We start from the raw sequence: 16,437 nt of genomic DNA, 5'->3' as shown, positions 1-16,437 counted from the left end.
GTTTTTGACATTTACATGGTTCATAACCTTCAAGTAATTAAGTCATTTGATATTAATAAATTAAATGAAATTAATAAAAAAAAAATACTGAATCAAATGATCAGAAGCAAATGAATCAATGAGTCAAATATTAATAACCATAAGATTAAAATACTCAGTATTAACTAATGATGTATTAATCAGTGAAGATGAAGCATGAGCTGGTAAAAAAAAATCTGAGTTCGTCAGGAATTTGTTATTTCAGCATTTGAAAAGAATGTTAGTAACACATCGGCTCACTGCTAGAAGCTCTTCTATACCACCTTCAGAAAAATGAGAACTTGCAGGACTCCACTGTTCTGTTCTGTTCAGGATGCTGAGTTGGATGGCTCTTCCTGAAGTCCACTGTCATCTCCACTGTTTTTGCTGTGTTCAGCACCAGGTTATTTTGGCTGCTCCAAAGGACCACCTGATCAACCACCCATCTGTAAGCATCACCATCTCGGATGAGACCAATGACTAGTGTCATCTGCATACTTCAAGATTTTGACTGAGGGGTCCATGGAGGTACAGTCGTTCATGTACAGCGCCTGTACTGATGATCTGGGTGTTTGAGGTGAACTTTCTCAACCTCACCCGCTGCTTTCTGCCAGTGAGGAAGTTGGTGATCCACTGACAGGTGGGGCTTGGCACGCTGAGTTGGAGTAGTTTGTTGTGGAGCTGACCTGGGGTGACTGCATTAAAGGCTGAGCTGAAGTCCAAGAATAAAATTCTTGCATATGTTCTTGAGTGTTCAAGCTGTTGAAGAATAAACTGGAGTCCCATGTTCACTGCATCGTCCACCGACCTGTTTGCCCAGTATACAAACTGCAGGGGGTCTAGCAGAGGATCTGTGATGTTCTTCAGATGGGAGAGCACCAGTCTCTCAAAGGATTTCATTACTACAGAGGTCAATGCAACGGGTCTTTAGTCATTCAATCCTTTTGCTTTCTTGGGAACTGGTACTATGGTGGAACGTTTGAAGCAGGAAGGTATGACACACAGCTCCAGTGATTTATTAAAGAGTGCTGTAAAGACTGGTACGAGCTGGTCAGCACAGATCCTCAGACAGGATGGTGAAACACGATCTGGTCCTGGTGTTTTCCTCACTTTTTGTCTCCTGAAGAGTCGTTGCATGTCCTTTTTCGCAGATCTTCAGAGCAGGCTGAATGGATGGCTGAGTGACAGGAAGGTGTGAAGCTGTGCTGAATGGGTGTGTGGAGCTGGGCTTTTCAAACCTGCAGTAGAAGTTGGGGTGGTTGGTGTAGTGTAGTGGGTAACACTTCTGCCTTCTATGCTGTAGACTGGAGTTCAATCCCCGCCTGGATAAGCACTACACTATACCAATAAGAGTCCTTGGGCAAGACTCCTAACACCACCTTCACCTTCCTGTGTAAAATGATCAAATTGTAAGTCACTCTGGATAAGAGCATCAGCCAAATGCCGTAAATGTAAGTTGTTAAGCTCATCAGTCAGCTGATGGTCGCCCATTGTCTGGGGGATGTCCTTTTGTAGCTGGTAATGTTCTGCAGGCACTTCCAGACGGTTAGTGGCTCATTTGTGGACACCATACTACTCAGCTTGTTTGAGTAGCTCTTTTTTGCAGCTCTGAGTGTGTAGTGAGTGTGTTCCTAGCCCTGATTGTACAGAGCCCGATCTCCTCTCCCTTATGCTGCTTCTTTAGACTCGGGCAACTGTTTCAGTCTGAAATTAAACCAGGGCTTGTCATTGTTATATTTTATGCGAGTCCTGGTGGAAACACAGGTGTCTTCACAAAAGCTGATGTCACAGTATCCGTATATTCATCCAGGCTGCCTGTAGCATCCTCAAACACACTCCAATAGGTTAATTTCATGCAGTCCTGAAGCCTTTTTTTAGCCTCATTGGTCCGCTTCTTCACAGAGCTGACTACAGCTTTGGCACACTTGAGCTTCTGCCTATAGGTTGGAAGGAGGTGGATTAGCGAGTGATTGGAGAGGCCCAGAGCAGCATGGGGAACAGAGCGATAGGCCCCCTTTAACACACTGCAGCAGTGATCTAAACTGTTACTCTCCCTGGTGGGGCAGGTAACATGCTGTCTGCATTTAGGCAGATCGCTGGTGAGTTGAGCTCTAATATCTCAATGAACCCAATGAACTCAATGAGAAAAGTGAATGAAAATCATTCAAATAAAAAACATGGCTCTCAGCACCCTGTGGACGTCCTCAACCCATCAAGTGTGTGGTCAAGTACAGAGCCACAACAGCACTGAGTAATGAAGTGGTGGACGGTCCAGTTGTGGTTCAGGCTTCTAGGCCTGTAGTAAACTGATCTGTGAGATGGAGAGTAGTTTGCAGTAGCCCAGTTAAAGGGGAGGATTGTGACAGTTATATGTGACTGTTGTGCATCTTGTATGGATGGTGTTCATGTGGTCATTAACCAGAGCTGTGTGTTCAACTGGAGCTGTTTTATTTCACTATGAATCTACAACAGCGCAGCTTAATGGCTGTGAAGTATTACCTGGGTAAGTAAATCCATAACAGCTGCAACAGGACTAAGGCCCTGGCCCAAACCAATGGTACCCTGCCAAAATTGCCTCGAAATAATGATATCTGGGGCATGATTCTGAGGTAAAGGCTAAAAGCATAGGAAACCAAAAGCCAAAACTAACACTAACACGTAGAGAATATAGTAATTCCCACATTAGTCTCCATGGTTGATAAGAAATTGTAATGAAATGACTAAAGTCCAAGACAAGAACAAGTACGCATGATCCACACATTTAATATTGACGGATTAAAAACTTGAACGGGAGCCAAGGCCTAACATCATCTCCGCTGATAAAAAAAAAACAAGAAATTCTGTTTAGCTCTCTGAAGCCCAGGACCAGGGTCTTGTTCTCAAGCTTATTTTGTTTTGCTAAGACAGATTAAACTCTAAAATTTGCATTTTAAGGCTCTGGTCTGTAGCCCAATAGCAATGAGTCAAGCCTTAAGACAAGTACAGTAATGTTGACATGAAAAACCTAAAACCCAGGCAAAGTTTGAGAAGCATGAGCCAGCCATTTTGACGCTAAAGAATAAAATTAGAAATAGCAGTCCTGAGGCCGGTTCCCATCATGTCAACACAAAATCCCTTAGAACCTCTTAGAATAGGAACCATTATATTTGAATGTAATGTAATTATGTAATTGTCCTTGCCCGGAGTGAATAAGGCCTTCAGTGTCCACCTGGAATTTCAGCTTCCTTTTCATTGTGTGCATTACTGCATAATGTGGCATGTTCCCAGGTATTTTAAGGTATTAAATCAGCATGGACCAGGCTAAAACCAGGTTTTCCTTACATGGAGAGATTGGTTCTCTATGTAGGATATGTAATTGTCCTGGCCTGAAGTGAGTATGGCCTTCAGTATCCACCTGGAATTTCAGCTTCCTATTCATTGTGTGCATTACTGCATAATGTGGCATGTTTTCCTGGTCGGCTAAAACCAGGTTTTCCTTACAGGGAGAGATTGGTTCTCTATGTAGGATATGTAATTGACCTGGCCCAAAGTGAATAAGGTGTTCAGTATCCACCTGGAATTTCAGCTTCCTATTCATTTTATTGTGTGCATTACCGCATAATGTGGCACGTTTTATGTATTAAATCAGTTTGGGTCTGGCTAAAACCTTTTTTTCCTTATAGAAGCAGTGTTTTTTTCTGTGTTTGGAATATGTTATCTTTTTATTCTGTGCAAATACACCCCTCTGAAATTTCTTGTTTCTTGTCTATTTCATTTTATGCACATTTACAAATTGTGCCATATAGGTACAAAAAACTATTCAATTTAATCACAAAATGTAGGTTTGGATTTGCTTCAAATCGAATTCATAAACTCAGCCTTATTTTTTTCTTCAGTCTCATACTTTAAACTTGCAATGAATAAACAATGGAATTGAAGGAACATCATATATTACAGAATTAAATATTTTATTCCTTTATAATCATAATCTTCATGTTCACAATGGTAAGACAAACAGAGTACACATTCCTAACTCCTTCATTAGTATGTCTCCATCATTAGTCTCTCTGAGTCTGTTAAAATGGGAAACTACGCAGCATATAGCATTTGTGCACCGTCATTTGCTAAAAGAGAAGCTGCGAATGAGTAACTAACTTCAGCCTTGTCCACTTTTGGAGGTGTGGCACCACCTCTGAAAACCAGCAGTGAACTTATGCATGTCTTCTGAGTTTTTATATGTAATGTTGATGGTGAAAATGTTCTCTTTGTTGACTTTTTTGTCTTAGAACACACTTCATGAGACCCTCCACCATAAATAGATTAACATAAATATAATAAAAAAAATAAAAAGACCAAAATGTCATTGCAGAACTACTGTAAAACATCCATTATCATCACGTCTTACCACTAGACGGCAGCCGACCACTGCAAACATCAATGATGTGGCTTTGTATGTCCAGGCACTCATGTGACTCCAGTGCCCTTTAAAAGAGCAGGGGGCACAGACGGTGACACTGGGTGACAGAACCAGCATAAACCATGTCTCTGTACCGGAATTCAGCATGGTTCCTCAAAGGACTCACCGAATTTACCAAGTAAGAACCAGAATTACAGCATTTACAACTGTGTAGCAAATAAATCATATAACATCAAATCTTATTTATATTGTTAGTTTTAAATTGCATGATTTATGGATTGATAATCTAATTTTGCTCAGCAATTTGACACTTCAAATACGTTATTGTGGTTAAATATTTTCCTTTGACAAGTAATACAATAATATTTTTTTGGGGGGAAAAAAAAATTATTTATATATATATATATATATATATATATATATATATATAAACCCACTGGCATTTTTGTACTTGTAAATCAAGTCATGCATCATTAGAATAAATGCATATAGGCTGTTCAGTGGCTGTTTTCCGAACAGTAGCTGAGAGTTTGGTTGTTGACCAACGCCCTTAGCCATCGCACAGATGTATTAAATTCTATTACCAGCACATTTGTTTGAGATTATGAAGTATTGACTATACAAATTACTGCATATAATTCTGGAATTCTGGGTTGGCTTGGGAAGTGTTTTGGAAATGGTTATATGAATACACTGGCATTAATAAAACCACTACTTATTACATTAATGTTAGAGAAAGGCTGAGTGCTTAGCTTTTCTGAACTGAATTTATATATAAGAACTGTAATAACAATATCTATCTCTCTATCTATCTATCTATCTATCTATCTATCTATCTATCTATCTATCTATCTATCTATCTATATATAAATGTAAATAAAAACTAAATGATGTGTAAATCATTTTCAATCATGCTTCAAAGACATCGAATGTTGAAACAAATTGTTTTTTGAAAAATACCCATTTTGAATTTGATGCCAACAACATGTTCCAAAAACGTTGGGGCGGGGGGCAACAAAAGGCTTTTAAACTTGTGTAATGCTACAAAAACACCACATGCAACACATACCAAAAAGGTTGGGACAGGAGCATGTTTAGCACAGTGTTACATCCCCCTATTTATCAGCCTTTAATAATCTTTTAGAGACTGAAGACACCAGTTAAAGCAGTTTTGAAAGCAGATTTTTTTGCCGTTCTTCAGCTTTATATGTCTTTCAGCTGCACAACTGTACAGGGCCTTTGTGATATTTTGAGGAAAAGTCTAGCACCTGTACTCTCTGATTACGGAGCCATGTGTAGCGGTTCTTGGCATGTTCATGTTGAAAAATGCATGGACGTGCCTGAAAAAGATGTTGTCTAAAAGGCAGCATGTGTCTTTCGAATATACTCATTTTGGCAAAGTTACAGTTGTGTTGTACTAGAGGTTTATATTAACAATGTTGCTTTGTCTGTCTCTTACATCTTAGTTGATTCTAATGGAAGTGCCGAGACTCCAGCATATTATTGTTGTCGATGACAAGCCCATATCCTGGCCAGGTTATCCACGAGCCATCACAAAAACAATGGAAAATTTGACTTTCCAATCATTTATTTAAAAACAACTAAATGAGATGTTATTTTGTCTGTTGAAAGTCAGTACACTCCTGGCTTCAGTAACTGGTACTGTCCCCTTCGACAAAAGCAACTTTATGTTTCTAACATCTACTGGGAGATTTTTTTTTTTTGCCATTCCTCCGTGCAGAAACTGTGTAATATTTGAGGGGTACTTGCATGTACAGCCTACTTCAAATCACACTCATCCCTTATTGTAATATATCAGGGCTTTGGCAAGGCATTCTATAACCCTCCATTTCTACTTCCTTTTGAGCCATTTGGTGGATTTAGTTGTATATTTGGCATCTTTTGTTAGAATGTCCACTCGTCAGCTTTTACAGATGATCTCACATTCTGTTTAAGCACTCTGTGGTATATAAAAGACTTCATAGTTGGTTCTATTATTGCAAGTTGGCCAGGCCCTGAGTCAGCAAAGCAGCCCCAAACCATCAAATTTACATGCGTCCCAGTTGGTATGAGGTTCATCTGATCAAATGCTGCCTTTGGTTTTCACTGAACATGGCTTCTGGTACTGTGGTCAAACTCTATCTTTCACTCATCTGTCCATGTTCCAGACGTCTTAGTCCTTTCTGGGTATACTTCAGTCTTGCCCCCGTGTTCTTTTTAGACAGCAAAGGCTTCCTCCTGGTGTATCATCAGCATAAAAGTATTAGCCAATATTGTGAATTATGTGGTCTAGTAGCCATAAATAACAATAAGATGCCTAAACCTCATATTGTCCTCTTTTAGGTTCTAAAAATTCCTCATTCACTCTGACTCATGCTAATTTTTGTGGCAGTCCATGAAGTAAGATCTCAACCAGAATAGAATTATGCCTGTTTAAAATGACCATGTTTTCAAGGCTGTCCTTGACAATATCATCGAAAATTGAAGTCATTTCCATCAGTGCTACAAGAAAAATTTCAGTCAGAGGTAATAAGTATATCACTGACCACTGTAGCTAACACTGACTCTGTGCTATCCTCATTATTCAGTCAACTCAAGGATCAGGGTTTTGTGTCTTAAGGAATGGCTTGGCGATGGCTAATTTGAAGAACCTAGGGATCCAGACTTATTGACAAAGTTAATCATACTTACTATAGGTTCTCTCATCACTGGTTATAGTGATTAGTAGTGTAGCGTATAGAGTATATCGCTGCTGTCGGAAGAAAACCATGTATCTCCATTTTTGTAGTTTTTCAGTTTTTGAAATAATTTGAAAATGCCTGTTGTCATTTATGTTGTGTATAAATTTCATGAAATAAATGGAACAAAATGACAAAAAAGTTTTTTCTTCTCCTGTAAAGTTACCATTTTGGAGATGCAAGGTTTTCTTCCGACAACAGCGATATATACTGTATAGTATATGTAGTGTATAGTGTATATATGGTAATATGGTGTAAATATAGTGTAAATGTAATGTACAGTGTTTAAAAATGTCGAATTGTTTTTGCCAACCCTGCTGTCAGTTTTTTCTTTGTTCCTCATCCATTTTTCTCCATTCCTTTTTCATTTCCTCCAGCGTCTCCACCTTTCACTTTTCTCTCTCTCTCTCCATCCAAATCTTTCTTTGTTTGCGTTTTACTGTCTTACCCACCAACATGGCCTGCTACAACCCCACACTGCCTCATTATGGGCCGCACAATACTATAAACAGTACATGCATTTATGGAGTGGAGCTCGTGTCCCCCGGCGACGCCTCGCGCCTTTTATCAAAGCCACAAAGCTGCTCATTGATCCTATGAAACAGCACAAAGGGGGTGGCGGTGGTGGTGTGTGTGGTTACCACGATCAGCCAGATCACAGAGATACCCTGGCTCACCCTTATTAGCTAAGCAATGACGCCATCACTAGGGTGTGATTTAAAGGAGGGTTTGGTGGGGTTTAAGACTTTAACCCCATTGAGAAAGTAAAAACGAAAGGTTGAGAGGCTCTTACATTTTTTATAACGTATAAATTACAGGTAGTCCATCCATCCAACCATTTTCTAAGCCGCTTCTCCGTCAGGGTCGCGGGGTAAATTACAGGTAGTAAATCATTTAAATATTAAATGCTAAATTATGTTTCCTGAGCCAAGTCAGAAAGACGTTATACAATTTTATACATTATACAGTTTGAACAACGGCCAATTCTGTCTGGTCTGATGCCATTGCAAGGTGCGCCATGATTGTGTATTTCTTTACCAAGCTGAACAACTACTCAGCCCGTCCAGTCTAATAAAAGATCTGCCTCTGTTTTTTGTTTTTTTTTGCCAAGTTGAACAACTACCCATTCTGTCCAGTCTGACATGGTCTCAAGCTTGGCCTTATAAGCTTGGATAAGACTTACCTGGCCTCATGACTTTGACCACCATGAAGCCTCCTGAATGTCCATTTACATTTCTGCTGTGCTGAAAGCCTCATCTGCATGCTCAAGAACTTATACAATGGGATGGTTAGGTCAGACCCAGAAATGTTATTGTGGTGGCACACTACTAAGAAAAAAAATACAGTAGTTACTTTATTAAAATGACATATAAATTGATGCACTGTTTTTTTCTCCGTACATAACTAAAGCCATAATTTTCATATGAGTACAATGTTATATCAATACAAGTATTGCCCAAAGTAAAATGAATGCCAAAATTGTGCTTATGTAACATATTTTAGTCTATTTTGGATTTCTATTTCTATTTTTCAGTATATTTTGGATGTGTTTGAATCAAATAAACTAAATGCAATACAGTACTGTATAACGTAACCATAAACACATGCTGTATAAAGATTTGTTAGCATGATACATTTTATAATCAGATAATAGCTGATTTTTTTCATAGCTAACGCAGTTTACCATCAAATAGCCTACTTTATAATGTAGCTCACAGAGTGGCACTGCTGAAGGGACCCAGTGCCCACTTGCCTGCTTGCTGAATTGATTAGCTTATCATGGCAAGATCATTAAATGCAGACTCTCATAACTCATTGATAACTACCCTGAGAGATTTTCACCATAAAGAATAATTGATTCTTTGTTAATGATGGAACTGATGATGGCTAACTATCTCACTTTCCATAACTATGGTGCCCAGAAGGGTGGCCATGCTTTATTCTAGGGTTGCTCAGTGCCTGCATGGGCTGTTTCATCATAGACATTGTTCATCTGCCTCACACTGTTCTTCACATATTTCTACTAATGTGTCATTATGATAGGCTTCTAACAGTAGTAATTAGCATTCATGGATTTCATTATCTTACACTTCTAACAGAAGTTACATAGATCAGTTCTCATTGTTACTTTTATAGGCCTCTAACAGTCTAAATACCTAATCTAAATACCTCTGTACCGTGACAGCTTTTCTCCAGAGAATCTCATGTGGGTTCATAACGATTGGATCCTGCGCCTTCAGCTCTGTGTTCAGCACCAGGGACTGCGCAGTGAACACGTCAAATAGCTGTGCATCACAGGCAACGTTGCCAGTTGTTGTTGCAAATTTCTGTGTTGATAACTTTTGAACCACAAGAAATCTGATTGCAAATCTGCAAATCTGCAAATCTGATTGCGGCAATCGATTTCTGAGACAACTCAGGTCGTTTTTATATGCTACATGACCACCTTCCCATTGGAAAAACTTCACCTTGATCCAATAGGGCAGCTTTCAAAATCGTGGCCATGTTCTGGACATAGCCTAAAAGATAGGCCCCCTCACCCATTACTTACAGATATCATCTTCATTTTCCCTTTCATTTCTGAAATAAAACAGTGTCCTGTGACTTTTGACTCACCCTGTATATAAATAATTTAGTGTTGAACATGCCTTCAGTGAGCCAAGTCATTTTTTCACTCTTGGCACTGAATCAGGATTCATGGAAGTGATGGAAATGAAAATGGAAATGGAAGAGCCTAGATAAACCACTAGCCACTAGGATGCTAGCTACCTCTACCAAGGTCACTCACTCTTTCATTTGTAGCAAAGCCACTGTCTTAATAATTCACAGGCTAAACGTTGGCCTAAATGTCACTGTATAGTCAGTATTAAGTATAACAAAAATAGTGTTCCTTAAAAATTTGCTGTTGGATAATTGATAAGCAGTAACTTTAGGTAAAATTGTGGACCTATAATTGTGGATGTGATTTTGTGTATCAGTTAATGAACTTTTCAAATGTTACACTGCCATGTAAAATGATATTCCAATGTGTGTGTTCCAGGGGAGCTTTTGATGCAGCATCTAAGCGCTTTGCGGAAAAAGATTTAGAAGTGTCTGTGGCAGGTCGATCTTTCATGATCACTGGAGCTAACAGTGGCATTGGCAAAGCAACAGCCATGGCCATTGCAAAAAAAGGTATTAAAGTGTGTATGTATGAACAGAGCTAGTAAGATATAAGAGCCTATAATACACACCAAGTAATAGCCAATTCTATTATCTAAGGATCTGTAGCCTATTATTTACATGTTCACCCCTCCGCCCCGCCCCTAGGTGGTACGATCCACTTGGTCTGCAGAAACAAGGACAAGGCAGAAGAAACTAGAGCTGAAATTGTCAAGGAGTCTGGAAACAAAGTGAGATCACACATTCAGACTTTTGCATTTTCAGCCAACATGTTTTGCTCAGTATCTGAGGGTGACTTAAGTAAGAATGCAATATTTCCACCAAAGAAAGACAACTGCATTTATTTTGACTTTAATTTATAAAGAAACAATAGGCTGCTTTTTCTTGGGGAAGAACCCCCAGAATCATCTGCAGATTGCTTGTCTCAAGTTATGAGACTGTACTTCTTTATGGAAATCACTTCAAAACAGTTCATAACTACCATGCTTGCTTTGCTGCAAGTTGTTGTGAGAAAAAAAATAATTGCTTCTATTTTTTCTGTATATTACATAAGGAAATTTACGTGCATATCCTGGACCTGTCCGAGACCAAGAAAGTGTGGGAGTTTGCTGAGGCCTTCAAGAAAAAATACAAAACACTCAATGTTCTGGTGAGAGAGCAAAACTGCATCCCATTAACCCAACAGTCAGTCATCAGTGATCTAACCAAAGTGCTGAAGTGGTTAACTTCTCTGTTGTGGACTGCAGATAAATAACGCCGGCTGTATGATGACTAAAAGAGAGGTAAATGCTGAGGGCTTGGAGAAGAGCTTTGCCATCAACTCCCTTGGTGAGAAAGAACACATGCACATGCAAACTGGATGTCAGGTCACACTTAATGCCAAACCATGAGCCAATAATGAAATTTAAGTGACAAAGAAACGCAATGCCCCGTTTTCATAGTGATTTCACAATGTTTCCACCTTAATCACTCTAGTGACCTATCCATGCTCTGCCCACAAATGTCCCGTATGAAAAAGAAACACACAGGCATGCATTTTTGTATATGTGAGATCCAGATTTCACACACAGTTTTATTCCAAAACCATCTAGACATATACCAGCATTTTCTCTCCTGTGAGCTCAGACAAGCTTTACAAATATCCCAATAAACCCATCCTTTGACAAAATATACATATGTGACTAAGTTGTGCAGTACAATTTCTCATTAGGCTGAAAGGAAGTCTGTAAAGCCAGTCATGTGATATTAAAGAATGCACTCATGATGGGTCAAACCCAAGCAATACACAACAATAAAAATGGTCTGCCTGCTTCTAATCTTCTCTAATATTCTGCTAAATCTCTGTATCTCTGTTAGCTGTGTACATCCTTATTAAGAGTCTCATTCCCCTGCTGGAGAAGAGCCCTGATCCCAGAGTGGTAAGTGTGTGAATAATTGATTGGAAGAGGAAGAGCATAAAATGCAAGAGAATACGGACCTGTTCATCTGATCCCAGTGACAAACAATAACAACACAATAATAATAAAGCTTGGAATTCACATTACAATACTGTCACTCAGACCACTTTGATAATAAGAACAATATAAACCTGTCTGTCCCTTAGATCACAGTGACATCAGGTGGGATGCTGGTGCAAAAACTGCGCACAGGAAACCTCCAGTCCCAAAGAGGAAGATATGATGGCACCATGGTCTATGCCCAAAACAAGGTAAAGCACAATATTGCAGTGATTTACAAACAAAATAAGGTTGATAAGGATGATACACCCATATCGCACCTAAGGTAACACGTCAAACCATGACATACCTACACACATACCTGATTCACAATGATGTAATGTGCAAAATCACAATAAACCGTGCTTTTATGCTTTATAGATCATGTGTTTTCCTGTATTTGGTGTTGTGTTTCAGAGGCAGCAGGTGGTCATGACAGAACAGTTTGCGAAAGCTCACACCAACATCCATTTCTCAGTCATGCATCCTGGATGGGTAGACACACCAAGTAAATTCTGTCTCTGTTTTACTTACACACACACACACACACACACACACACACTCACACACACACACACACACACACACAGTTTGAAATATCTCTGTAGTATTTAGATATATTAGTAATGAGTAGTAAGATAGATTTGGTAACATCATGCAGTATTATTGTTTGTGCATTACTTTAATAGTACAATTACTTTTACACTACGCATCAAGTGACTGTGTGATACTTGGAAAAACTTGGACGTAAATGAGGCATAAAGCAACAAAACTAGACCAACTTTCTCCTTTTTTATTAGTGATTACAAATGCAATGCCAGACTTCCACCACTCGATGAAGGAACGTTTGAGGACACCAGAGCAGGGGGCAGACACAGTGGTGTGGCTTGCTGTGTCTGAGGCTGCTGTTACCAAACCCAGTGGCAGACTGTTTCAGGGTGGGAGAACACAAACACACACAAACATTCATATTAACATTTATATATAAGCACTTGTGCTTAAAATAATTCACACAAAATGTTGATGGATGCTGGTATATACACCAAGCAGGGACCACCTCCTTGTTTCTACGCTCATTGTCCACTTTATCAGCTCCACTTACTGTATAGCTGCACTCTGTAGTTCTACAGTTACAGACTGTAGTCCATCTGTTTCTCTGATACTCTGTTCTTCAGTGGTCAGGACCCCCATGGACCCTCACAGAGCAGGTACTGTTTGGGTGGTGGATCATTCTCAGCACTGCAGTAACACTGATGTGTTAGTTTGTGTTGTGCTGGTAGTGGATCAGACACAGCAGTGCAGCTGGTGTTTTTAAACACTGTGTCCACTCACTGTCCACTCTATTAGACACTCCTACCTTGTCACTCCACCTTGTAGATGTAAAGCCAGAGATGACCACTCATCTGCTGTTGCACAGTTTGTGTTGGTCATCCTCTAGTCCTTCATCAGTGGTCACAGGATGGTGTTGGCTGGGTATTTTTGGTTGGTGGACTATTCTCAGTCCAGCAGTGACACTGCTGTATCTGATCCACCCATACCAGCACAACACACCACCACCAAGTCAGTGTTACTGCAGTGCTGAGAATGATCCACCACCCACGTAGTACCCACTCTGTGAGAGTCAATGGGGGTCCTGACCACTGAAGAACAGGGTAACAGAGTATCAGAGAAACAGATGGACTACAGTCTGTAACTGTAGAACTACAGAGTGCAGCTCTACAGTCAGTGGAGCTGATCAAATGGACAGTGAGTGTAGAAACAAGAAGGTGGTCATAATGGTTTGCCTGATGGGTGTATATCTTCTGTTAAAAGAGTGTTTTCAGTAAAGGCAATGGTTAATCCATGACAACTCAGTCATGAGTGCTCAATTCTTTATTGTGTGGATAACTCTAAGTTATAAGTATAACTTATCTAAGGATAAGTTCTTTTGTATAATCTCAATGATGGAGGGCCTGTTGGATATGTTGCATACAGTTCTTTACAGAACCTTTACAACTGATGCTGTATAGCACTAAAAAGGGTTCTATTTTAACCAGTCATAGCACTCTTTGTACAAAGGGGCTATACATGCTCAGTCACAATAACAGACCTGCCAACTTTGGGAGAAGAAAAACACTTCACTTAGCAAGCACCCATTTCCCATTTCTCCATTTCCTACCATATCATCAAATTTGGTTACTCAACAGTGTTAGTTGCTCTCTCTCTCTCTCTCTCTCTCTCTCTCTCTCTCTCTCCCTCCCCGTCAGTGTCCGCCTCACGTGACGCTGTGTTTATTTTAACTGTAAGGCACAAGCGTCCACACACACACACACACACACACACACACACACACACACACACACACACACACACACACACACACAGGTAACTTTTTAGCTAACGTACTTTCTAGGCACATGCTGATCACGCTTATGTGTTTGGCTGCAATGATAATTAAGAATACAGTATTGTGAAAAGTCACGTTTAACAATCTGCAACAATATAACACTGCTTTGCCATCTGAAATGCCTGAGTAAGAGGGATAAAAACCATGTATTATTGTTGATTTGGAGTCTCTTCAGATGATCAACATTACACACTTATCATCCCAAAGAATAAACAGTGCTAAGATTTGTTTTTCTGAAAGACTAGAAGCCGCTGCCTCTTGCAGGGGAGAGACGGATATGGAGAAACAGATAATGAAACAAAGTGTGAGTGACGTAGAAGAGAGGGAGAGAGAGAGAATGAGATGGCAAAAGTCCAGTGCAGCTGTAGGGGTCAGCCTTTTGTACGACATTCGAGTGACCTCAGAAAGACTTTGTAGCACTTTGTTTGTTTACTCACTTACACACACTCATATATTACATTATCATTAGGAGCACAGGTCACTGACCTATTAGTTCCATTATCTAATTTCAGGGTTTTTCCGCCACAACTGCATTAGCTGATTTCTATGTGTGTATGCATGTTTGATAGATCGGAAGATGGTAGCAGCCCATCTACCGCTGGCCTGGACACACAGCTCACAAACAGAAGACCAGAAGTTTATGAGCGTCATGGAGGAGATAGGAAAGAGCTTCCAACCTCATTGAACTCACCAGCTTTCACATAGAAATAGGCTGTGAGCTGCCCACTTCTCGAAACACACACACTAATAAACATGTTGAAACACATTGTTTTAAACACACAACACACACTGAACAGTTTCCTGTATGCACATACAGGGTCCCGTTTGACTAACATACAAACATTATACAGTTTAGCTAACTGAACAAAAACACTTAACACACCCACCCCTGTCCAACACGTTCATTTTAACTGAATGTCTAATATTATTAATCAACCTTAAATGTTATGCTTCCACTGGGACTGTGAAGCTGTTGGTGTCATAAATACGTAAAATTAGTTCAACAAAGAAATGGACTGTTTCAGTCTTCAACCTCTAACCTCTGTTACTACAGATGCCTTCTGTTCCTGATAGCACATTGATCCAAATATGACCTTCAACTTGCTGTGACAGTGACTTCAGCAAATCGCGTCGACCAGGTGGGAACCTGCTCTGACCAAAAGTCACGGCAGCAGCCACTCCCTCCCTCATCAGCATGGCACGTGACTTAGTCTCGGGTACATTCTGATTAACGAAAGGTTTTGTCTGACCTGTCCCTGGACATATTTCCAGGGTTCCCTTAGAGACCTGACACACCGGGCTGACGAGGATGAACGTTGCCTTCTGTTACCTCTCTGTTCTTGACTTCTATGTAAAGCTGCACTTGAACATGGAACATGGCACAATGACTACAGCTGATGGCCGAGGCACACAAGTTTTGCATCTGCATGACGGGAAATAACTCTCCATAGCAGGAGGTGAAGTAGTCTGGATTTGTATGCAAAAAGACAGGATTAGTATTTTGTCATGTACATCGAAACATTTGAAATATGCTTGTAAAACTGCCAGACAACATGAAGGAAATCTTATTTGAAAGTTTTACAAACTTTAATTTTCTGTTTTAAAGTAACTCAATAGCTTGCACATCTCACATGAGTGATAGCTGAAATTAGAATTACAATAACTTACATAAAGTGAAGTTATACATCAAATACTGCAATGACTTGTGCAGCTGGCACGTTTGTGTTTAAATGACACAGTATGAAAGGATCCCATGTATTATGTAATATACAGCTGCCTAAGCACCTCCATATGTCTCATGTACCCTTGTTTATTTCTAGCATTCTTAGGCATTTTCTCGTTGGCATATTCAAAGCAAAAACGTCTTACAAATCACTTTCCCTTCGCAAAAAAATAGACTTTTCATTTGCTTACTTTGCTCACTTCTGTTTCTTTTCTCGTGCACCGTCTGGACAGTCTGGACAGCTAATCAGAGAACACTCACCTTGGTGTGTCAGGGCCTGAACAGCCCAATTCTTGTGTAGTGATTATTCAATTGCACTCAAAGTAATCGTGGATAGGATTGGTGCCGTGGAGATAGTTACTGATGATGATGATGATGATGATGATGATGATATAACTGCTCTGTGTTCTTTCGTCCTTTGTGCAATATTAATAAAGGCCTATATAATGTGTTATTTCTGTGTGTGAGAGAAACAGGTGAAATACAGTCAGATAACATAAGAAGCATTTCGGAACAAA

General features: G+C 39.8%; 1 protein-coding gene across 1 annotated transcript; it reads left to right on the top strand.

Annotated features, from left to right (window-relative positions):
• Positions 1-4,455: 4,455 nt before the first annotated feature.
• LOC108433977 (DHRS-12_like_SDR_c-like domain-containing protein) lies at positions 4,456-16,373 on the top strand. The gene is made up of 10 exons (XM_017708882.2): positions 4,456-4,592; positions 10,193-10,326; positions 10,462-10,544; positions 10,868-10,963; positions 11,061-11,142; positions 11,671-11,732; positions 11,918-12,022; positions 12,228-12,318; positions 12,611-12,748; positions 14,766-16,373. Exons 1-10 carry the CDS (start codon positions 4,537-4,539, stop codon positions 14,879-14,881), a joined length of 963 nt encoding a protein of 320 aa, XP_017564371.1. The 5' UTR covers positions 4,456-4,536; the 3' UTR covers positions 14,882-16,373.
• The last annotated feature ends 64 nt before the right edge of the window (positions 16,374-16,437 follow it).

This window comes from Pygocentrus nattereri, chromosome 17 (assembly GCF_015220715.1).
Source record: "Pygocentrus nattereri isolate fPygNat1 chromosome 17, fPygNat1.pri, whole genome shotgun sequence".
Classification (NCBI taxonomy): domain Eukaryota; kingdom Metazoa; phylum Chordata; class Actinopteri; order Characiformes; family Serrasalmidae; genus Pygocentrus; species Pygocentrus nattereri.
Note: the sequence above shows the minus strand (reverse complement) of the source record. Positions and strands in the feature narration are given on the sequence as shown.